This window comes from Phyllobates terribilis, unplaced genomic scaffold (assembly GCF_046119375.1).
Source record: "Phyllobates terribilis strain yellow unplaced genomic scaffold, ASM4611937v1 Scaffold_8__6_contigs__length_399053987, whole genome shotgun sequence".
NCBI lineage: Eukaryota > Metazoa > Chordata > Amphibia > Anura > Dendrobatidae > Phyllobates > Phyllobates terribilis.
The window spans coordinates 96,371,710-96,391,333 of NW_027362768.1; the positions used below are offsets into that span (position 1 = coordinate 96,371,710).

General features: G+C 44.7%; 1 protein-coding gene across 1 annotated transcript in view; it reads left to right on the plus strand.

The window, feature by feature from the left end:
• Positions 1–19,624, plus strand: part of HS2ST1 (heparan sulfate 2-O-sulfotransferase 1) — a 164,835-nt gene that overhangs the window by 109,700 nt on the left and 35,511 nt on the right. The window contains exon 2 of the mRNA XM_073643162.1: positions 14,162–14,400. Coding sequence (XP_073499263.1) covers positions 14,162–14,400 — 239 coding nt within the window. The remainder of the gene's footprint in view (positions 1–14,161; positions 14,401–19,624) is intronic.

Here is a 19,624-nt window from a genome sequence, read left to right on the forward strand (position 1 = left end):
CCCCCACACAGTCCTCCGTGCAGCATAATGGGCCCCCACACAGTCCTCCGTGCAGCATAATGGGCCCCCACACAGTCCTCCGTGCAGCATAATGGGCCCCCACACAGTCCTCCGTGCAGCATAATGGGCCCCCACACAGTCTTCCGTGTAGCATAATGGGCTCCCACATAGTCCTCCGTGCAGCATAATGGGCCCCCACATTGCCTTCTTTACAGTATAATGGGCCCCCACATTGCCTTCTTCACAGTATAATGGGCCCACATAGGAGTGGCAGTTCTGGTGTCGGAGGCCAAATATAACCACCCTGCGGGCCAGATTTAGCCCACGGGCCGGAGTTTGACATGTGTGCTCTAGGCTAAGTGCAACACATGTGTTTTGCAGGTTGCAGCAAGGTCTAGACTGTCTAATTCACAAAGAGTTCAAACAATAACGTCCTTGAATTTCGACACATTCTCTGACTTTAATGCACGGTGTGGGTCTCCTAACCCAAGTGTGACGCTTCAGAGAAATATATAAAGCTTCCACGTTCGGGTCGAGAGAGCCGTGGACAGTCAGAGATGGAAACGAAAACCACGAACGTCTGCATGAGCCCTAGAGGAATAAAAAAAAAAAAATCAATAGTTTGTTGGGAAAAATAATTCAGGTAAAAAATTTTTTTTTAAAAAAATGCCTTGTAGAATCCATTTAGTATGGGGAAAAATTACACATAATTTGCACATTTTATAATAATACAAACTATAAAATTAGTTATACCACTCCATAAAAAATGAGAACTGTATCCGAAGCCCGCCAAAAAGAAGCCCACATACAGTTTCATTGGCTTTTTTTATTCTTTAAAAGGGGATTATAATTTAAAGTAACTTTTCAGTATAATGTGTCTACATGAGAAATATCACTATTTCTGGCCATTATATGATTTGTAGGCTGCTTTTCAGCAGTTTTCCCTTCTGCAAACTTTTTGATTTTTCAGTTTTCTATGGGTGAAGCCAGCTGCTCTGTGTCCTCCTATGCACATCACACACAGAAAGAGGGATTCTTTTCGTTCTCTGTTGCACATACAGAAGCACTGGCACAATGGAGGACCGTATACAGAGCAGTGTAGCTGTGAATCCAGCTCTGTGCAGACTCTAGCTAGCTGATCCAAATCAGTTCCTCTGATATCTGTAAGGAGCACTATGTAACTATCACAGGACCAGGAGACATTTTTATCAAGTGGATGTCAATAATGAAGGACGGGAAGCAGAGATCTTAAGTCCTAGAGGCATTGAGGCAGAAAATATATTGAAAATAATTTTTTATTCCCCAAAAGATTTTATTTATTTTTAAATACAATAAAATCAGCATAAAACCACTCTTTCTGTTGTCTCCTGTGTGTGGAGATGTGTTTGGTTGGCTTTCATCCCCTTCAAAGTTGTTTGGAGTGGGGTGAAGTTGTGGAGGGGCACATGAATACGGCCCCCCAGTCTCTCTCCTCTGGAGTGAATGGCCTGTTACCAGGCAGCCGCTAGTACTGGATTGGCACTGCTTAGCATAGTGGCTGCAGAAATGATTCTTCAGGGTGTCTAATGGGCTCTAATGAATAATCGCAGTGGGCTAATTTAATTTTAGAGGAATTTCTCTCTAACACTTGTGCTGGGTATTATTGTGCTTCTGTTGTTCATCTAAATCCAGCAAGTCATGTGTTATGGCTTCCCTGGAAATTGTGCCCGATTACTGGTGTGATTGATTTCATGTACTGGTGACTGCAGGATCGGGGAAATAAGAGAAGAGCATTCAGCCAGCAAACAATTGCTCCATTATAGCACTGACATGAAGCAGAATCCTGAAGACATTCCCTGCATCCTTTAGAAAGGTTGTTAGGTAGTGGGATTACTGTATATCTTTGGTTATGTACAGCTTTCCTTACCTTTTAGATATATAGTCTGCAGAGATTAAATCTGTTTATATTTATTCTAGATCTGTCTAATCAGGTCTATCCCCATCTGGTGAATTTGTAGTAAGTCCAAATACGAAAACTGATAGAGACGGGATGGTCTGCTTTACTTTTATTCTGCCATACAGTGCACTGCAAACCATCTGCTTGGTAACACTTTATTCGAGAAGACTTGCTCTAAAGCTTAAAGAGGACCTGTCAGCACGATTTTGTAATGTGATATAAAGTAAAGTCATGGCTGTAATACTAATTAGATTGATACCTTTTGAAGAAATCGGCTTTGTGGTTCTTCTTTAATCAGCATTTTAAGTTTTCTTCCAATTAGATTTGGGTGCACAAAGGCCGGACTGTGCACTAGGTCTTCTCCTCCCTGTCTGTGATGACCCCGGCCTCTCCACCTGCCTCCGGCCTGTGAATGACCAGCCTCATTTGTTTGAAAACTCAGTGACCTGTCATTCACAGATCAAAGGCAGCAGAGGGGCCGGGGAACCACAGACAAAGAGAAGACCCGGTGCACAGTCCGGCCCCTGTGCACCGAAATCTAATTGACAGAAACCTTCAAAGGGTAATTGAAGAAGAACCACAAAGCGGATTCCTTCACCAAAGGTATCAATTTAATCTGTGTCACAGCGCCATTACAGTAATTTTTTACTTTACGTACTGACCAGTTGTCTTTAAACTTTGAACTCCATGACAGAATAAGCTGGTTTCTATTATAGCTGTCACATCATGATAGAAGTTTGTAGATTTGTAACATTGCTGAATATGGAGCTTAAACTCTTTTAAAAGAAGAAAATATTGTAAATGGTGTTCTTTAAACTGTTTTTATCCGCATAGGGGCTGATAAAAGTGTTTATTTTTTTTTGTTCTTGCCACATCCGATATGGGCGATATGGAAATTTTTCCTTCAACCAGAGACTCTTCCCCGGGGGGCGGTTTACTTTTTCTCCTTCTTATGACATTGACCAATCATAAGAAGATAGCGTCGTACAGAAGTAGGAGGGGAATAGCTAACTCCCCACCCACCCCCAGAGAAGGCCAGAACCAGTATTCTCCTCGTAATCTGGCGAGACTAGTCTAATTTTTATCATACTGACTACTTCTTACTCCCACTGTTTCCTGTCATTACGGCACTGGGAGAAGAGGAGAGCTGCGGCTTTTGTGAGCGTCATGCAAGCAGCGTTTGTCACATACAGCACTCTGGAACTTATACAGGTATGTAAAAAATGCTTCTTGCACGATGCTCCGACGTTGCAGCACTCCTCCTCTCCAGATGCTGTAATCACTGGAAATGACCATATAGAAGTAAGCCTTTTCTGACCTGCTCTGTAAGAGAACCAGACAATGTGAACTGAGGTCTAAGATGGCAGACATACAAGAAACAGAGGCATGTTCACACTAGCAAAAAAGAAGCAAGACAAAAATATATCTCATACCCTACCATAATTATATATAAATGTAAAGCAAAATTGCATAATAAATATAGGGTACTTAGTGAACTATTTTTGATCAAAAAAAGTATACAAGCCGTCCCACCAGCGGCAAGGTGACCCTAAATTGGGACGGTACCTATACTGCCTATATTAAAAACCTTACTGTATATCAAAGTTGAAGTAATGCATATAAAAGGGTAGACAAATAGGACCGGGTCCCAACTCCAGACCACCTAGGCCCGTGGTAAGCTACATATATACCAATCAGCTCAACAAAGGGCCTCTGTTTCTTGTATGTCTGCCATCTTAGACCTCAGTTCACATTGTCTGGTTTTTTGACTTGTTTGCATTCTGTGCAATTTAAGGGTGTGGCATGCCCTTTGTTGAGCTGATTGGTATATATGTAGCTTACCACGGGCCTAGGTGGTCTGGAGTTGGGACCCGGTCCTATTTGTCTACCCTTTTATATGCATTACTTCAACTTTGATATACAGTAAGGTTTTTAATATAGGCAGTATAGGTACCGTCCCAATTTAGGGTCACCTTGCCGCTGGTGGGACGGCTTGTATACTTTTTTTGATCAAAAATAGTTCACTAAGTACCCTATATTTATTATGCAATTTTGCTTTACATTTATATATAATTATGGTAGGGTATGAGATATATTTTTGTCTTGCTTCTTTTTTGCTGCTCTGTAAGAGGTTGGCTATTTTTTTTCCTCTATGACACTGCCTTTTTATGATTGGGCATCGTCATACAGGGAAAAAGGTAAACACCAAAAGAGAAAAATTTTGCATATAAACGTCAAAAGTCCATATCTCGGTAACATTCTGGAGGGAAATAATTTAATTTGTCCCTTTTTACTGATTTAAATTAAAAATATTGGGAAAAGGTGCTATTTAAAGGAAATCCACCATCAGAAAATGACCTGTTGTTTAAAATCAGATTTTTGCATTATGGAAAAAAAAAAAACATTGCCAAAGAGTAACTAAACCTTTTATAAGGAGTTTTTAATAATTTAAAGGGAACCTGTCACCAGTTTTATACGATATAACGTACGGCCACCACTTTTCAGCCCCATGTGACCTTTTATTATACTCTCCTACAGGGCGGTCCAATCTGATAGGAGTCGTTCGTCTTGGTCTAGTGCCTCCTCTCTTCTTCTTATGTTGTCCTCCTTCTCTTCTTCATGTGGATGACGCGTCCTACATCATTCACTGTCCCCCTTCGCGCTTCTGCACAGGCTCACTCTGTTCTGCCCTCAGCAGGGCACAGAGAAGTGCTGTTCTGCGCATGCGCCGGAAAAGGTCAAAAGAACGCGGGTACACTACTTTGCTCTGCCATCAGCGGGGCAGAGAGAAGTACACCTGCGCAGAAGAACAAAGGAGGACCCTGTGGATGATGTAGGGCGCGTCATCCACACGAAGCACAGAAGGAGGACGGCATTGTAAGAAGATAAAAGGCACTGGACCAAGACCCGCGACGCCCACTGGACCGTCCCATAGGGGAGTATAATAAAAGGACTTTTAGTTGTTATGCTAAGCGAATTGAAGTTATATATACAGCATTATAAAATGCTGTCACATGGGGCTGAAAGGTAGTGGCTGTAGGTTATTTTAGAAAAACCTGGTGACAGGTTCTCTTTAATTCCCTGCCCCTCCCCGAGAGGTGCATAGTAGACAGGAGAGCACAGCTCCTGTCTGAGTGTGCACACACAGCGGGGTATGGATTGGATAGAAAACACAGGCTTTGTAGATTTGAATCTGTACTCCAGTCTGTGCTTTTTTTCTGCTGAGCTTTGCACATCTCGGGGGAGAGGGGATGGGTTCAGTGATAGGTGGTGGTCTCAAGAATCAGACCCCAACTGATTTTCTAGTAATTATAAGAGCACTTGAATATGATTAAAACTTTTTTTAAAGGGTTAGTTTCTCTTTGTGAAAATTGTTAGAATACTTTATTTTTATTTTGTAGCGTTCCGTGGAGCTTTTTTTAGACTTGTACTTCCAATCCTTTCAGGAAGAGTTTACAGGAGTTTCACTATCATCAGAGGCAGGATTATGACAGGTAACACCTGTATACACAGCTGATATCACAGGATGCACCAATCACAATAGATGATGTTACAGCTGACCCTGCGCCTCCTCCATTCACCATGACCTTTGCACATGCTGATTAGATGCTTCAGTACAAAACATGAGGTCAGAGTCTGATTATTGTGGCTAATGTACGTGTTACTTCCTGAACCAACAGGAAGTTATGATCTAATGGCGCTGCGCCGGGCTCAGTCTGGTGATGCAGCCTGGACCTCGGTTTTGGGGAACTGGTGGGGGTCGGTGTAGCAAGACCAAATGCCATCAGACATTTATAATGTATGCCATAAATAGGTGATAAATACCATTTCTGGGACCACTTTTGCCAAGCCTCCCTGCCAATCTCAAGCTAGGTGTTTAATTGTAGTTTTGACTTGTTAAAGACCCAAGTCCTCATACAGACATGGCAGCCAGGCAGGTATACACAGCTTTATTTCAAGAAATAATTGTCAAGCAATCAACCCAGTTGTCAGACGTGACTCAACTAATCAGTCTCACAGAAGAGAAGAGGAAGCCAAGGTTCACTTTTCCGAAACCTTAGTATTTCCCGTATTGGGGCTGTGATATTAATATTTTTTTCTGAAGGTTTCTCCAATACTGAATTTTTTTTAGAATTCCAATCCTTGGATACTGTTGACTTTCCCAACCATGCAATAGACCTGTTGAGCTCTTGCAGATTAATATAATGCATTTGGTCAATTGATGTATTTTAAAGGAAATTTGTTCAGGATGTAGATACTGATCACTTCTGACTATTTCCATACGTCTGTCATTATTCTCCATTGGTCAAGAAAGGTGAAGAACAAATAGTGCTGGATCTTGGTCAGAGATTAGACATCTTGTGGGTGCGTTATACAAGGGTTCTTTTCAGTACTGCAGAGGCTGGGAATGTATATACAGTATATACCTATTGTAAGCTTGTATACCTTTCATTTCCGTTCATATTACAGGACGAGATTATTACGGTAATTGTTCTATCCGTTTATTCATGTTGACATTTATAACTACTAATTTGTTTATCGTGCCTCGTTGTGGTGGTATTACATATTTATGTCGTTAAATCCGCTGATCTTCAGGACATGGCGGACTAAAAATAATGTTTATGCCCTATTTTATGGCTTAACCTTTCAGCACCAGGAGGTGGCTAATTAGCCGGAGATGGGCCCTGGAGTCCAGCTATTTTTATCTTCCCGTGAAGTTGCTATTGATTAATGCACACTTGGGGGGAGGAATATACACCTTACAATACAGCAGAAATATTCCATATTAATCATGGCTGTGTGTAATCTAATCGGCCCCAAAAGTAATGGGCTCTGTAGTTCTGATTCCTACCCTTATTCGTCTGGGTAAACCAAAATAAATTGGGCCAGAGCACATGTTGGTATACGTGCAGTGTCAGACTGAAGAACATTGGGCCCACCAGAGGATTCGATTCTGAGGGCCCACCTTTCTCCCCCACTCAAAAGCCCCATAGCAGCTGCAAGGTTTGCACTATGAACTCTCCTGAAAGAGAAGCCAGGGCCCACCGGAGGATTCTCCGGTTCTATGGTGGGACAGTCCAACCCTGTATACGTGAAATGCATAGGTGTATGTTTACACTGGCCTTTCGACAAAAATAACCTAAGATGAAAGCAAAATGCCCTGTAGTAAGTTAATTAATAGCAATAGTACATGTAATTAACATTGTTTTGATCAAAAAAACGTAAAAGCCATCGCACCACGACAAGGTGTACCTGAAACCTGAAAGCTTCACTGAAACCTGGGAAAACTTTGGTTCTTTACTTATTCCGGATTGACATAATCTCTGAATAGAATTTGTAGTGGCGTAAATGCTCTGTGGATATAGACTACAAATTTATTCTGTCCTTGCTCCCGTTTTTAAGTGTTCCCCTATATGGTAGGGATGTCAAACTCAAACAAACAGAGGGCTAAAATGAAAAACGTGGACAAAGTTGCGGGCAAGCCAGTATACAGAATAATGAGCCCCACATAGTCCTCCATACAGTATAATGGCCCCCACATAGTCCTCCATACAGAATAATGGGCCCCACATAGTCCTTCATACAGAATAATGGGCCCCACATAGTCCTTCATACAGAATAATGGGCCCCACACAGTCCTCCATACAGTATAATGACCCCACATAGGCCTCCATACAGAATAATGGGCCCCACATAGTCCTCTATACAGTATAATTGGCTCCACATAGTCCTCCATACAGAATAATGGGCCTCACATAGTCCTCCATACAGAATAATGGGCCTCACATAGTCCTCCATACAGAATAATGGGCCTCACATAGTCCTCCATACAGAATAATGGGCCTCACATAGTCCTTCATACAGAATAATGGGCCTCACATAGTCCTTCATACAGAATAATGGGCCTCACATAGTCCTCCATACAGAATAATGGGCCTCACATAGTCCTCCATACAGAATAATGGGTCTCACATAGTCCTCCATACAGAATAATGGGCCCACATAGTCCTCCATACAGAATAATGGGCCCCACATAGTCCTCCATACAGAATAATGGGCCCCACATAGTCCTCCATACAGAATAATGGGCCCCACATAGTCCTCCATACAGAATAATGGGCCTCACATAGTCCTCCATACAGAATAATGGGCCCCACATAGTCCTCCATACAGAATAATGGGCCCCACATAGTCCTCCATACAGAATAATGGGCCCCACATAGTCCTCCATACAGAATAATGGGCCCCACATAGTCCTCCATACAGCATAATGGGCCCCACATAGTCCTCCATACAGCATAATGGGCCCCACATAGTCCTCCATACAGCATAATGGGCCCCACATAGTCCTCCATACAGCATAATGGGCCCCACATAGTCCTCCATACAGCATAATGGGCCCCACATAGTCCTCCATACAGCATAATGGGCCCCACATAGTCCTCCATACAGCATAATGGGCCCCACATGGTCCTCCATACAGCATAATGGGCCCCACATAGTCCTGCATACAGAATAATGGGCCCCACATAGTCCTCCATACAGAATAATGGGCCCCACATAGTCCTCCATACAGAATAATGGGCCCCACATAGTCCTCCATACAGAATAATGGGCCCCACATAGGGGTGGTGGTTCCGGCCTCAAGGGCCAAATAAAACCACCCTGCGGGCCAGAGTTTGGCCCTCGGACTGGAGTTTGACATGTGTGCTACATGGGAATTGTGCTGTTAGGCTTAGCGTGAGCTAATACTGCCGCATGTGCAAGTGATGAGAATGCCAAAAGTGACCATGGATATATAGGATTATGGCATAACTACCGTAATTAATTTTTTTACCGTTTATGCCGCAAGGGTGCTTGACCTCAGTTTGTGGGGTACGTCTGGACACACCTTAACACTTTAATGAATGCCTTTGAGAGATACAGAGATGGATACTGTGCCTCCCTTACATTCAGGATCAGGGTCATAATGGTCAGATGATCCCCTACATATATGGTTTATAAACTTGTGTAATGGGTAGACTGTAAGGAATTTTACACAAATCAGCTTAAACATTAAAGCTATTGATAAGCTGAATATTGACTTAGGGCACCTGTCAAGGGGTGGAATATATTAGGCAGCAAGTGAACAGTAAGTTCTTGAAGTTGTTGTAGAAGCAGAAATAATTGGCAGCTGCAGGGAGAACATAACTTCATTTTCTCCCTGCACCCGCACTTCGAGTTAGACTACTGCAGATGTTTAAAATGGTATTTACCTGCAGTTTACCCCTATGGCTGAAAGTACAGTTTTGTTTTTCGTCACCCCCACCTTCCTGACAAGTTCCCTTCAAGTGCAAGCAAATAGTACTATCCTTTCACAGTGGGTAAAGGACTGTTGAAGGGTAAGCAATAGCAGTTTAATGATCTGAATAATCGTGCTGGCAGACTGGGCACTGCCTACTGGGACTGATGGGGGAATAGGAATTTTCAATAGGTTGTTAGATTTTCAGGATTTTTTTGTTAAAGAATATTGTGAGTTGCCATGTTGCTCCTATAATGTCATTTGTAATAGAAGATACCACGGTCGGATGTCAGCGTGAAGAAGCGACTGCCATAGACGTAATGTAAAATCTATTTTAACACTTTTCTCATTTTGCTGATGTTAATAACTTAAAAGCTACAGAACATAATGAAAAGAAAATATATGCCAAACGGATTTGTAATTGGACGCCAAGCTGTACATAATAAATGACAATCTGCTCTCCCGTGGGTTAGAAATGACTGGGTAAAATGTCACAATGTACTCGTCTGGTGAAAAAGTGCTTTATAAAGTTCAAAACGCTGTTTACATTTTCTTGCATCTTTCCCAATCTGACATTTCCTTAATGCGTTTTTACATTGGAAGCATTTGTTACGACACATGGCGTTAATTAAATATGTAATGTTTTGATTATTGGGTAATAATCACTTTGTTGCGACGATTAAAAATTACACTGGAAAATTCCTGTATAATGGATGCTGTAAAAAAAAAAATAAATTACATTATCATACTAGCTAAAATTATAATGCACCGATTACCCACAGTGATCTATGACTAAAAGACTTAAAGGGATATTCACAGGATGTGGCAGAAATGTCTGGTAGGATTGGGTTTGATTAGTGGAACCCATAGCTTCCTAGAATAAGACCCTAACTTGCACCGGTGGGAATGGAGAGCTGATTGGCATGATGGCATAGCCATAAAGGTGAATCTAGAGAACTGCGGTGTGCACCCACTTCTATTCCTGGCGATGAGAGATGGTTCCACATTGTCTAGGTGAAGGCGCAGAGTCGTTTGAGGGAAACCCAGAGATTTCAGTAATTTCTGCTGGTGTTATGTAATGCTTCCTTGCCCATTCAATGAGCATTTAGTAACCAATTCCCCTATTGATTGTAGCTGATCACTCTGCACTCCCCCGGAGGATTAGTCTGCTGAACGTGCCTATGCTGTAATAACGTGGAATTGGAGTGCGCTCGCTAAGTATTCTGCTCATGTGCCAATTCTTGGGCCAAAAAAACAGCTACCCCTCTGATTTTTAGAAAATCTCTGTGTCTCCTGATGAATGATCATTCTTTTCTTAGTGAACTGGACATCAAACAGCAGCCTGAAGCTGCAAGACATTTTTGCTAGTATCTCTTAAAATTAAACAGCCCCTATAATCTGGGGGCCATTGGCATTATCTGCAGACCTTTCCCTACTATATTCACATGACCCTAAAAACAGCTAAAGAAAGGAGTTTATACTGGAGGAGCCATTAATTTGCTAGTTTTATGACCTGTACAGAGGAATGTGTTCACTCTTGACAGGTTATACATTATAAAAATATCCAACTTGCTTATTACTGGGGGTCTATCCATTAGGACCCCCAGCGATCTCAAAATCGGGGCTCTGTAGATGTGCATGCGTGACCTCTTCTCTTCTCCATTCATTGTATATGGAGATGTTGGAGAATGCTCGTAAGTCCTATAGACCATCCATGGAGCGGAGGCTTTTTAGGAAGGGGCTGCAGAGCCTTAAGTTTTCTAAGCCCTGATCTCTAATGCTGGGGTCCGACCACTGTCATTTGGATAAGAGACTAACTTGTTTCTTGGGGAATAACCCTTTAAAAGTGGTAAATGAATTATGGAGGGAGAAATTAGTTTTGGAACAACATTATATGTAGGTGGTTATTGCAGATTGGTAAAGCCTGGAGATGCTTGTCCATGGGGACCGAGTGTTGAGCGTAGCATGCTGCACTAAACGCCTCTCCGATGAATTGTTTTTCATTTTGCGAAGTGTGGCATTAAGTCCCACGGGGGGATTATGTTTAGACAGTATATTTAGCGGTGGAGTAATAGCTTTGTTGATTTCTTGTCAATGGTAAACCTTTTGTGCCTACATGTACACTATAATTAAAAGAATATTCCAGTCTTTAAAAAAAATAAAGCTATTGGATTTCAGCTAGGAATGTTTCTTCAGAAAATTAACTATTGTGTAAATATTTTTTTAGGTAAAATTATGAAACATTAAGTGTTCATATCACTTTTATATTAAAAAAAATAATCGGAATCATGCAATTTTCACTCTTGCTGATACTAGACTTAGTTCCTGTTCCAGGTACCTTTCATTATAATCATGTCTGTAATGAGGCAGCTGAAAAGTTAACACCTCTATATAAAGTAGATGGCATAGAAATCACCATTCATTCAATAGTTAATGGTCACAGCCCACCCTCGCCCCTTCTCTTTATAATGACCTGTGCCTAGATCAGAGCATTCCTAGCTCTTCTGTATAACTCACTATTACTATTGTAGCCCATGTCAATGTGGCCTCGTGGCCATATAAATATTTGCAATTCTCTCAATGACCACTAGGTCCGTTACTAGAACATGTGCATATATATTTATGCAAAATAAATTAACAAAAGATAAATCAAATCAATATTTGGTAGTGGCCTTTGAGTTTATAACCGCATAAATTCTTCTAGGTACACTTGCACAGTTGTTCCAAACATCTTGGAGAACTAACCACAGATCTTCTGTGGATGTTGCTTGCACAAATCTTTCTGTCTCCATGTAATCCCAGACTGACTTGATGTTGAGATCAAGGCTCTGTGGGGCCATATACTCACTTCCAGGACTCCTTGCTGTTCTTTACACTGATGATGGTTCTTAATGACATTGGCTATATGTTGTGTTCAGTGTCACTTTGACTCCATTAATCCTGACCAAATCCCCAATTCAATGTGTTGAAATTCATCCCCAAACGTGCAAGCATCTTCCCCCATGCTTCACTGTTACCTGCAGACCCTCATTATTGTACCGCTCTCCAGCCCATCACCAAACAAACTGCCTTCTGTTACAACCCGACATTTCACATTTTGACTCCTCAGTCCAGATAACCTGCCTTTTTTTTCGCTCCCGGTTCCTATGTTTTTGTGCATAGTTGAGCAGCTTGGCCTTCCATGTCAAATGTGTTTTTGTTTTTTTGGCTGCAATTCTTACATGAAGATTTCATCTGTCCAGATTCCTCTAAACAGTAGATGGGTGTTGCTGCCTCCTACTGGTTGCGCCAGCTTACACTGATGATTGCTGGATATCAGCGGCTGCCGTTTTGACTAAAAGTAGATTGCCAGTCAAACCAGAATACCTCACCACTCACCTGTCCCGCTGTTCAGTCCTTTGCACATCTTCTTTTCTCCTTCCCTTGTTGGGTGCATCCCTTTTGGCCTCTTCACACCAGGTCAGGACTTCTGACTAGGCCTCTGACGTCTCTGTGCGCCTTGCCATTCCTTTGCATGTAATGACGCGCGTCGCCTGAGTGACGACATGAAGCACAGGGACATCAGAGGCCTAGTTGCGCAGAAAGTCCTGGTCTGTAGTGAAGATATCGAAGGGAATGCGAGGTAAGGGGAAAAGAAGAGGCGCTGAAGACCGGTCGACAGGACAAACAAGCGGTGAGGTGAGTATTTTAATTTTTTTTTTTTTTTTTACATCCTACATTTATTATGCTCCGGGGTCTTGAGAATAATAAGGAACACTCAATTCGTATTGAATAACTTCACATGGATTTTACAGGGAAATTCGATTTGCAGAGAAGTTATTCCATACGAATTAGGATATAAAAAATGAAATGCTGCGCTGACTGCTCACTTGTCCTGTCGACTGGTCTTCAGCACCTCTTCTTTTCCTCTTCCCTCGCATCCTCTTCATTCCAGGTCAGGACTTCCAGCACGACTAGGCCTCTGACTTCTTTTTGCGCCTTACCATTGTTTTGCATGTAATGACCCATGTTGCCTGAGTGGCGACATTGTGCTCAGGGACATCAGAGGCTTTGTTGTGCTGAAAGTCCTGGTCTAGAGTGAAGAGGATGCGAGGGAAGAGGAAAAGAGGAGGTGCTGAAGACCAGACGGTGGGACAGGTGAGTGGTGAGGTGAGTAATTCTTTATTTTTTTTACATTTTACATTTATGTTCTGGGACAAACCGGCCATATTTAAAAAAAGAAACCTTTATTGAAACATTTGTTAAAACATGATATGTGGTGGCACAAAAAAAGAGAGCATCCACTACATAGCATAAGTGGATAGAGAATATATAGTATATGCATAAGAGAACCAAAGTGCTTTACAAAAACCACAAAATCAGTTCTAGTACATAAGGGTGTAAAGGTATCAGAATATATACAAAGCAACTAATAGCTCATCCAATAGGTAAAGGACACCAGGTAGCATTTTAGGCAACAGAGTTAAAGATATATATATATGTGGAAAGTACAAAGGTTTAAATGTAAAACCTAATAGATCTAGGTATGCCAAAATAGATCGGTGGTGTCTAGCTAAGTTGGTGCATAGTATATGGATATATTACCTTATATCAAAGTGGAGGCTAGGGGCTCTGGCTCAGCTTGTGCTCCTGCTATGTATGCGGACAGCTCACCCCGACGCGCGTTTCGTTTGCGTCCTTCCTCAGGGGGTGATCCATGTGATTTGTCGAATTTGAATCTCAGCAGATCAGTTTATATCGAACACAAATAGTTTTAAGGTATGTAAGAAAATAATTTGTTCTTTCAGGAGATTTTGGTTGTCTTAAAGCCATTAATATTGGTCTAATACCCAGCCCAGTTATCACAGAATTGTCCCGCCTAGTGGTGTGGGTACGGCTTTAGTCTACTCCAAGTGCATCCCTTGCCAGTGTTACTGATATACCTGTATATTTCTGTATTTCAGAGAGGGCCATCGCACGCCATGAAGTCCGGGAAATAGAACAGCGCCATTCCATGGATGGATCCCGACAAGACATTCCTCTCGATGAAGACGATGACATTTTGATTATTTATAATAGGGTTCCTAAGACTGCCAGCACTTCATTCACAAACATTGCCTATGACCTGTGTGCAAAAAACAAATATCACGTTCTTCACATTAACACAACCAAAAATAACCCTGTGATGTCTCTTCAAGACCAGGTAAGACTATTCGGTGACCACGAGACTGAACGCTTCTTAGTTTTGTAACTTTTTGAGCACGTTTGTAAGACTTGTGGTCTTGCAGGGCGTCCTACGTATCGGTGGTTGGAAATCTTGGCGTAACTAATCGGTGTATGGGAACATAAGGCCTGGAAGTCTCTTGTAAAGCTGATTATAGTGATCGTTGTTATTGCTCTGCCTTAAAAAGCCTCATGATTTCCTGGCAGAGCAAAGCCATTCTGGAGAGTTTTTGTTCTTCATTATGCACTGTAGGGGACATTCACGAACACTGCTCTATATATAGCTGTTCAATGTAGATATTGCCAGAGCAACCGGTTTCTGCATGTCATTTTTAGTAGAGTTTGCAAATTTTAAGCAAATTGTAAGAATGCCACCATCCTCTGTGCAGAAATCAGAAGAACAGTATATAGAAATACTGGAGGAACTGGTTATCCTTAAAGAGTTAAGACCCCACATTACAGGACCTCGCTTACGATTGCCGAATGTAGGGTCTTCCTTACTGCCATTCTTATATAGAAAGCAAAAGCAATGAACTGGAATAATAAGTTGGTGTGCATGCAGCCTCCGGACATCCTCAGCTCTTCTTTTTCTTTGCCGGCCTGAGATGAAGTCATTGTTACGGCTAATTAAAATGGGTGTCGAGTGGTATATGGTGATGATGCACCTTCCAACTACCAAGTAAAGTTTTGGGCCTAGTAGTTTAAATGGGGTAGGAAATAAATTGACTACGACCCCGTGTTTAGAGTGACCCATCAAAGCATCTGCAGAGAAAATGTGCAGTAAAGTGGAGGCCATGATTTTGGAAGATCGTTGGGTCAAAGTCCGTATTATAGCTCATGAATTACGGTAGGCATTTCAGTTGGCACAATTTCCAGTATCATTCCTGATGTTTTGATGTCAGAGTATATATGTGGACATTGTGGCAACTTGGGTTTCTTAAAAAAAAAAAAAAAAAAAACCCACAGAATATCCCTAAAATAGAATTGATATATAAGATTAGTCAGTAGCTGCTGTCCAGAGCCCCCGTTAATGTGATCCGTTAGAGGGAAGAGATTGTTCTTTCGCTAGTTGTGAATATGTTTCAATAGTTGTTAGGAAAATAGAATATGGATTTGCGTGTTTTTAAGTTGAAGAGAATGTGATGTCTGAAAATGAATCAAGTCTTTAAGTTATAATCATTGTTTGCTAACTTTTTGTAATTGTTCATGATTTAATTGAAGTGCTTCATCACCAGTAGATGTATAAAATCAGATCCACTCTTAACAGTGGCATGGTGACCTCTGCACAGATCACAGAGCATAGCTCCTCCCTCTCTCTGCACAGATCACAGTGGCATACCTCCTCCCTCTCCCTGCACAGTGATCTCTGCACAGATCAGAGCATTCCTCCTCGCTCTCCCTGCACAGTGACCTCTGCACAGATCACAGAGCATACCTCCTCCCTCTCCCTGCACAGTGACCTCTGCACTGATCACAGAGCATTCCTCCTCCCTCTCCCTGCACAGTGACCTCTGCACAGATCACAGAGCATACCTCCTCCCTCTCCCTGCACAGTGACCTCTGCACTGATCACAGAGCATTCCTCCTCTCTCTCCCTGCACAGTGACCTCTGCACAGATCACAGAGCATACCTCCTCCCTCTCTCTGCACAGATTACAGTGGCATACCTCCTCCCTCTCCCTGCACAGTGACCTCTGCACAGAGCATTCCTCCTCACTCTCCCTGCACAGTGACCTCTGCACAGAGCATTCCTCCTCACTCTCCCTGCACGCTGACCTCTGCACAGATCACAGAGCATACCTCCTCCCTCTCTCTGCACAGTGACCTTTGCACAGAGCAAACCTCCACCCTCTCCCTGCACAGTGACCTCTGCACAGATCACAGAGCATACCTCCTCCCTCTGCACAGATCACAGTGGCATACCTCCTCCCTCTCCCTGCACGATGACCTCTGCACAGATCACAGAGCATACCTCCTCCCTCTCTCTGCACAGTGACCTTTGCACAGAGCATACCTCCTCCCTCTCCCTGCAGTGACCTCTGCACAGATCACAGAGCATTCCTCCTCGCTCTCCCTGCACAGTGACCTCTGCACAGAGCATTCATCTTCGCTCTCCCTGAACAGTGACCTCTGCACAGATCAGAGCATTCCTCCTCGCTCTCCCTGCACAGTGACCTCTGTACAGAAAATACCTCCTCCCTTTCCCTGCACAGTGACCTCTGCACAGAGCATACCTCCTCCCTTTCCCTGCACAGTGACCTCTGCACAGAGCTTACCTCCTCCCTTTCCCTGCACAGTGACCTCTGCACAGAGCATACCTCCTCCCTTTCCCTGCACAGTGACCTCTGCACAGAGCATACCTCCTCCCTTTCCCTGCACAGTGACCTCTGCACAGATCACAGAGCATTCCTCCTCCCTCTCCCTGCATTGTGACCTCTGCACAGATCACAGAGCATTCCTCCTCCCTCTCTCTGCACAGATCAGTGGCATACCTCCTCCCTCTCTCTGCACAGTGACCTTTGCACAGAACATACCTCCTCCCTCTCCCTGCACAGTGACCTCTGCACAGAGCTTACCTCCTCCCTTTCCCTGCACAGTGACCTCTGCACAGAGCATACCTCCTCCCTTTCCCTGCACAGTGACCTCTGCACAGAGCATACCTCCTCCCTCTCCCTGCACAGTGACCTTTGCACAGATCACAGAGCATTCCTCCTCCCTCTCCCTGCATTGTGACCTCTGCACAGATCACAGAGCATTCCTCCTCCCTCTCTCTGCACAGATCAGTGGCATACCTCCTCCCTCTCTCTGCACAGTGACCTTTGCACAGAACATACCTCCTCCCTCTCCCTGCACAGTGACCTCTGCACAGATCACAGAGCATTCCTCCTCGCTCTCCCTGCACAGTGACCTCTGCACAGAGCATTCCTCCTCGCTCTCCCTGCACAGTGACCTCTGCACAGAGCATACCTCCTCCCTCTCCCTGCATAGTGACCTCTGCACAGATCACATAGCATTCCTCCTCGCTCTCCCTGCAGTGACCTCTGCACAGAGCATACCTCCTCCCTCTCCCTGCACAGTGACCTCTGCACAGAGCATACCTCCTCCCTTTCCCTGCACATTGACCTCTGCACAGAGCATACCTCCTCCCTTTCCCTGCACAGTGACCTCTGCACAGAGCATAACTCCTCCCTTTCCCTGCACAGTGACCTCTGCACAGAGCATACCTCCTCCCTTTCCCTGCACAGTGACCTCTGCACAGAGCATACCTTCTCCCTCTCCCTGCACAGTGACCTCTGCACAGATCAGAGCATACCTACTCCCTCTCTCTGCGCAGATCAGTGGCATACCTCCTCCCTCTCCCTGCAGTGACCTCTGTACAGATCACAGAGCATACCTCCTCCCTCTTCCTGCACAGTGACCTCTGCACAGATCATGCCTCCTCCCTCTCCCTGCACAGTGACCTCTGCACAGATCATGCCTCCTCCCTCTCCCTGCACAGTGACCTCTGCACAGATCATGCCTCCTCCCTCTCCCTGCACAGTGACCTCTGCACAGATCATGCCTCCTCCCTCTCCCTGCACAGTGACCTCTGCACAGATCAGAGAATGCCTCCTCCCTCTCCCTGCACAGTGACCTCTGCACAGATGACAGAGCATGCCTCCTTCCTCTCCATGCACAGATGACAGAGCATGCCTCCTCCCTCTCCCTGCACAGTGACCTCTGCACAGATGACAGAGCATGCCTCCTCCCTCTCCCTGCACAGTGACCTCTGCACAGATCACACCTCCTCCCTCTCCCTGCACAGTGACCTCTGCACAGATCACAGAGCCTGCCTCCTCCCTCTCCCTGCACAGATGACAGAGCATGCCTCCTCCCTCTCCCTGCACAGTGACCTCTGCACAGATGACAGAGCATGCCTCCTCCCTCTCCATGCACAGATGACAGAGCATACCTCCTCCCTCTCCCTGCACAGTGACCTCTGCACAGATCACAGAGCATACCTCCTCCCTCTCCCTGCACAGTGACCTCTGCACAGATCACAGAGCATACCTCCTCCCTCTCCCTGCACAGTGACCTCTGCACAGACAGAGCATGCCTCCTCCCTCTCCATGCACAGATGACAGAGCATGCCTCCTCCCTCTCCCTGCACAGTGACCTCTGCACAGATCACAGAGCATACCTCCTCCCTCTCCCTGCACAGTGACCTCTGCACAGATGACAGAGCCTGCCTCCTCCCTCTCCCTGCACAGTGACCTCTGCACAGACAGAGCATGCCTCCTCCCTCTCCATGCACAGATGACAGAGCATGCCTCCTCCCTCTCCCTGCACAGTGACCTCTGCACAGATGACAGAGCATGCCTCCTCCCTCTCCATGCACAGATGACAGAGCATACCTCCTCCCTCTCCCTGCACAGTGACCTCTGCACAGATCACAGAGCATACCTCCTCCCTCTCCCTGCACAGTGACCTCTCCACAGATCACAGAGCGTACCTCCTCCCTCTCCCTTCTCAGTGACCTCTGCACAGATCACAGAGCATACCTCCTCCCTCTATCTGCACAGTGACCTTTGCACAGATCAGAGCATACCTCCTCCCTCTATCTGCACAGTGACCTCTGCACAGATCACAGAGCATACCTCCTCCCTCTCCCTGCACAGTGACCTCTGCACAGATCACAGAGCATACCTCCTCCCTCTCCCTGCACAGTGACCTCTGCACAGATCACAGAGCATACCTCCTCCCTCTCCCTGCACAGTGACCTCTGCACAGATGACAGAGCATGCCTCCTCCCTCTCCCTGCACAGTGACCTCTGCACAGATGACAGAGCATGCCTCCTCCCTCTCCCTGCACAGTGACCTCTGCACAGATCACACCTCCTCCCTCTCCCTGCACAGTGACCTCTGCACAGATCACACCTCCTCCCTCTCCCTGCACAGTGACCTCTGCACAGATCACACCTCCTCCCTCTCCCTGCACAGTGACCTCTGCACAGATGACAGAGCATGCCTCCTCCCTCTCCATGCACAGATGACAGAGCATGCCTCCTCCCTCTCCCTGCAGTGACCTCTGCACAGATGACAGAGCATGCCTCCTCCCTCTCCATGCACAGATGACAGAGCATACCTCCTCCCTCTCCCTGCACAGTGACCTCTGCACAGATCACAGAGCATACTACCTCCCTCTCCCTGCACAGTGACCTCTG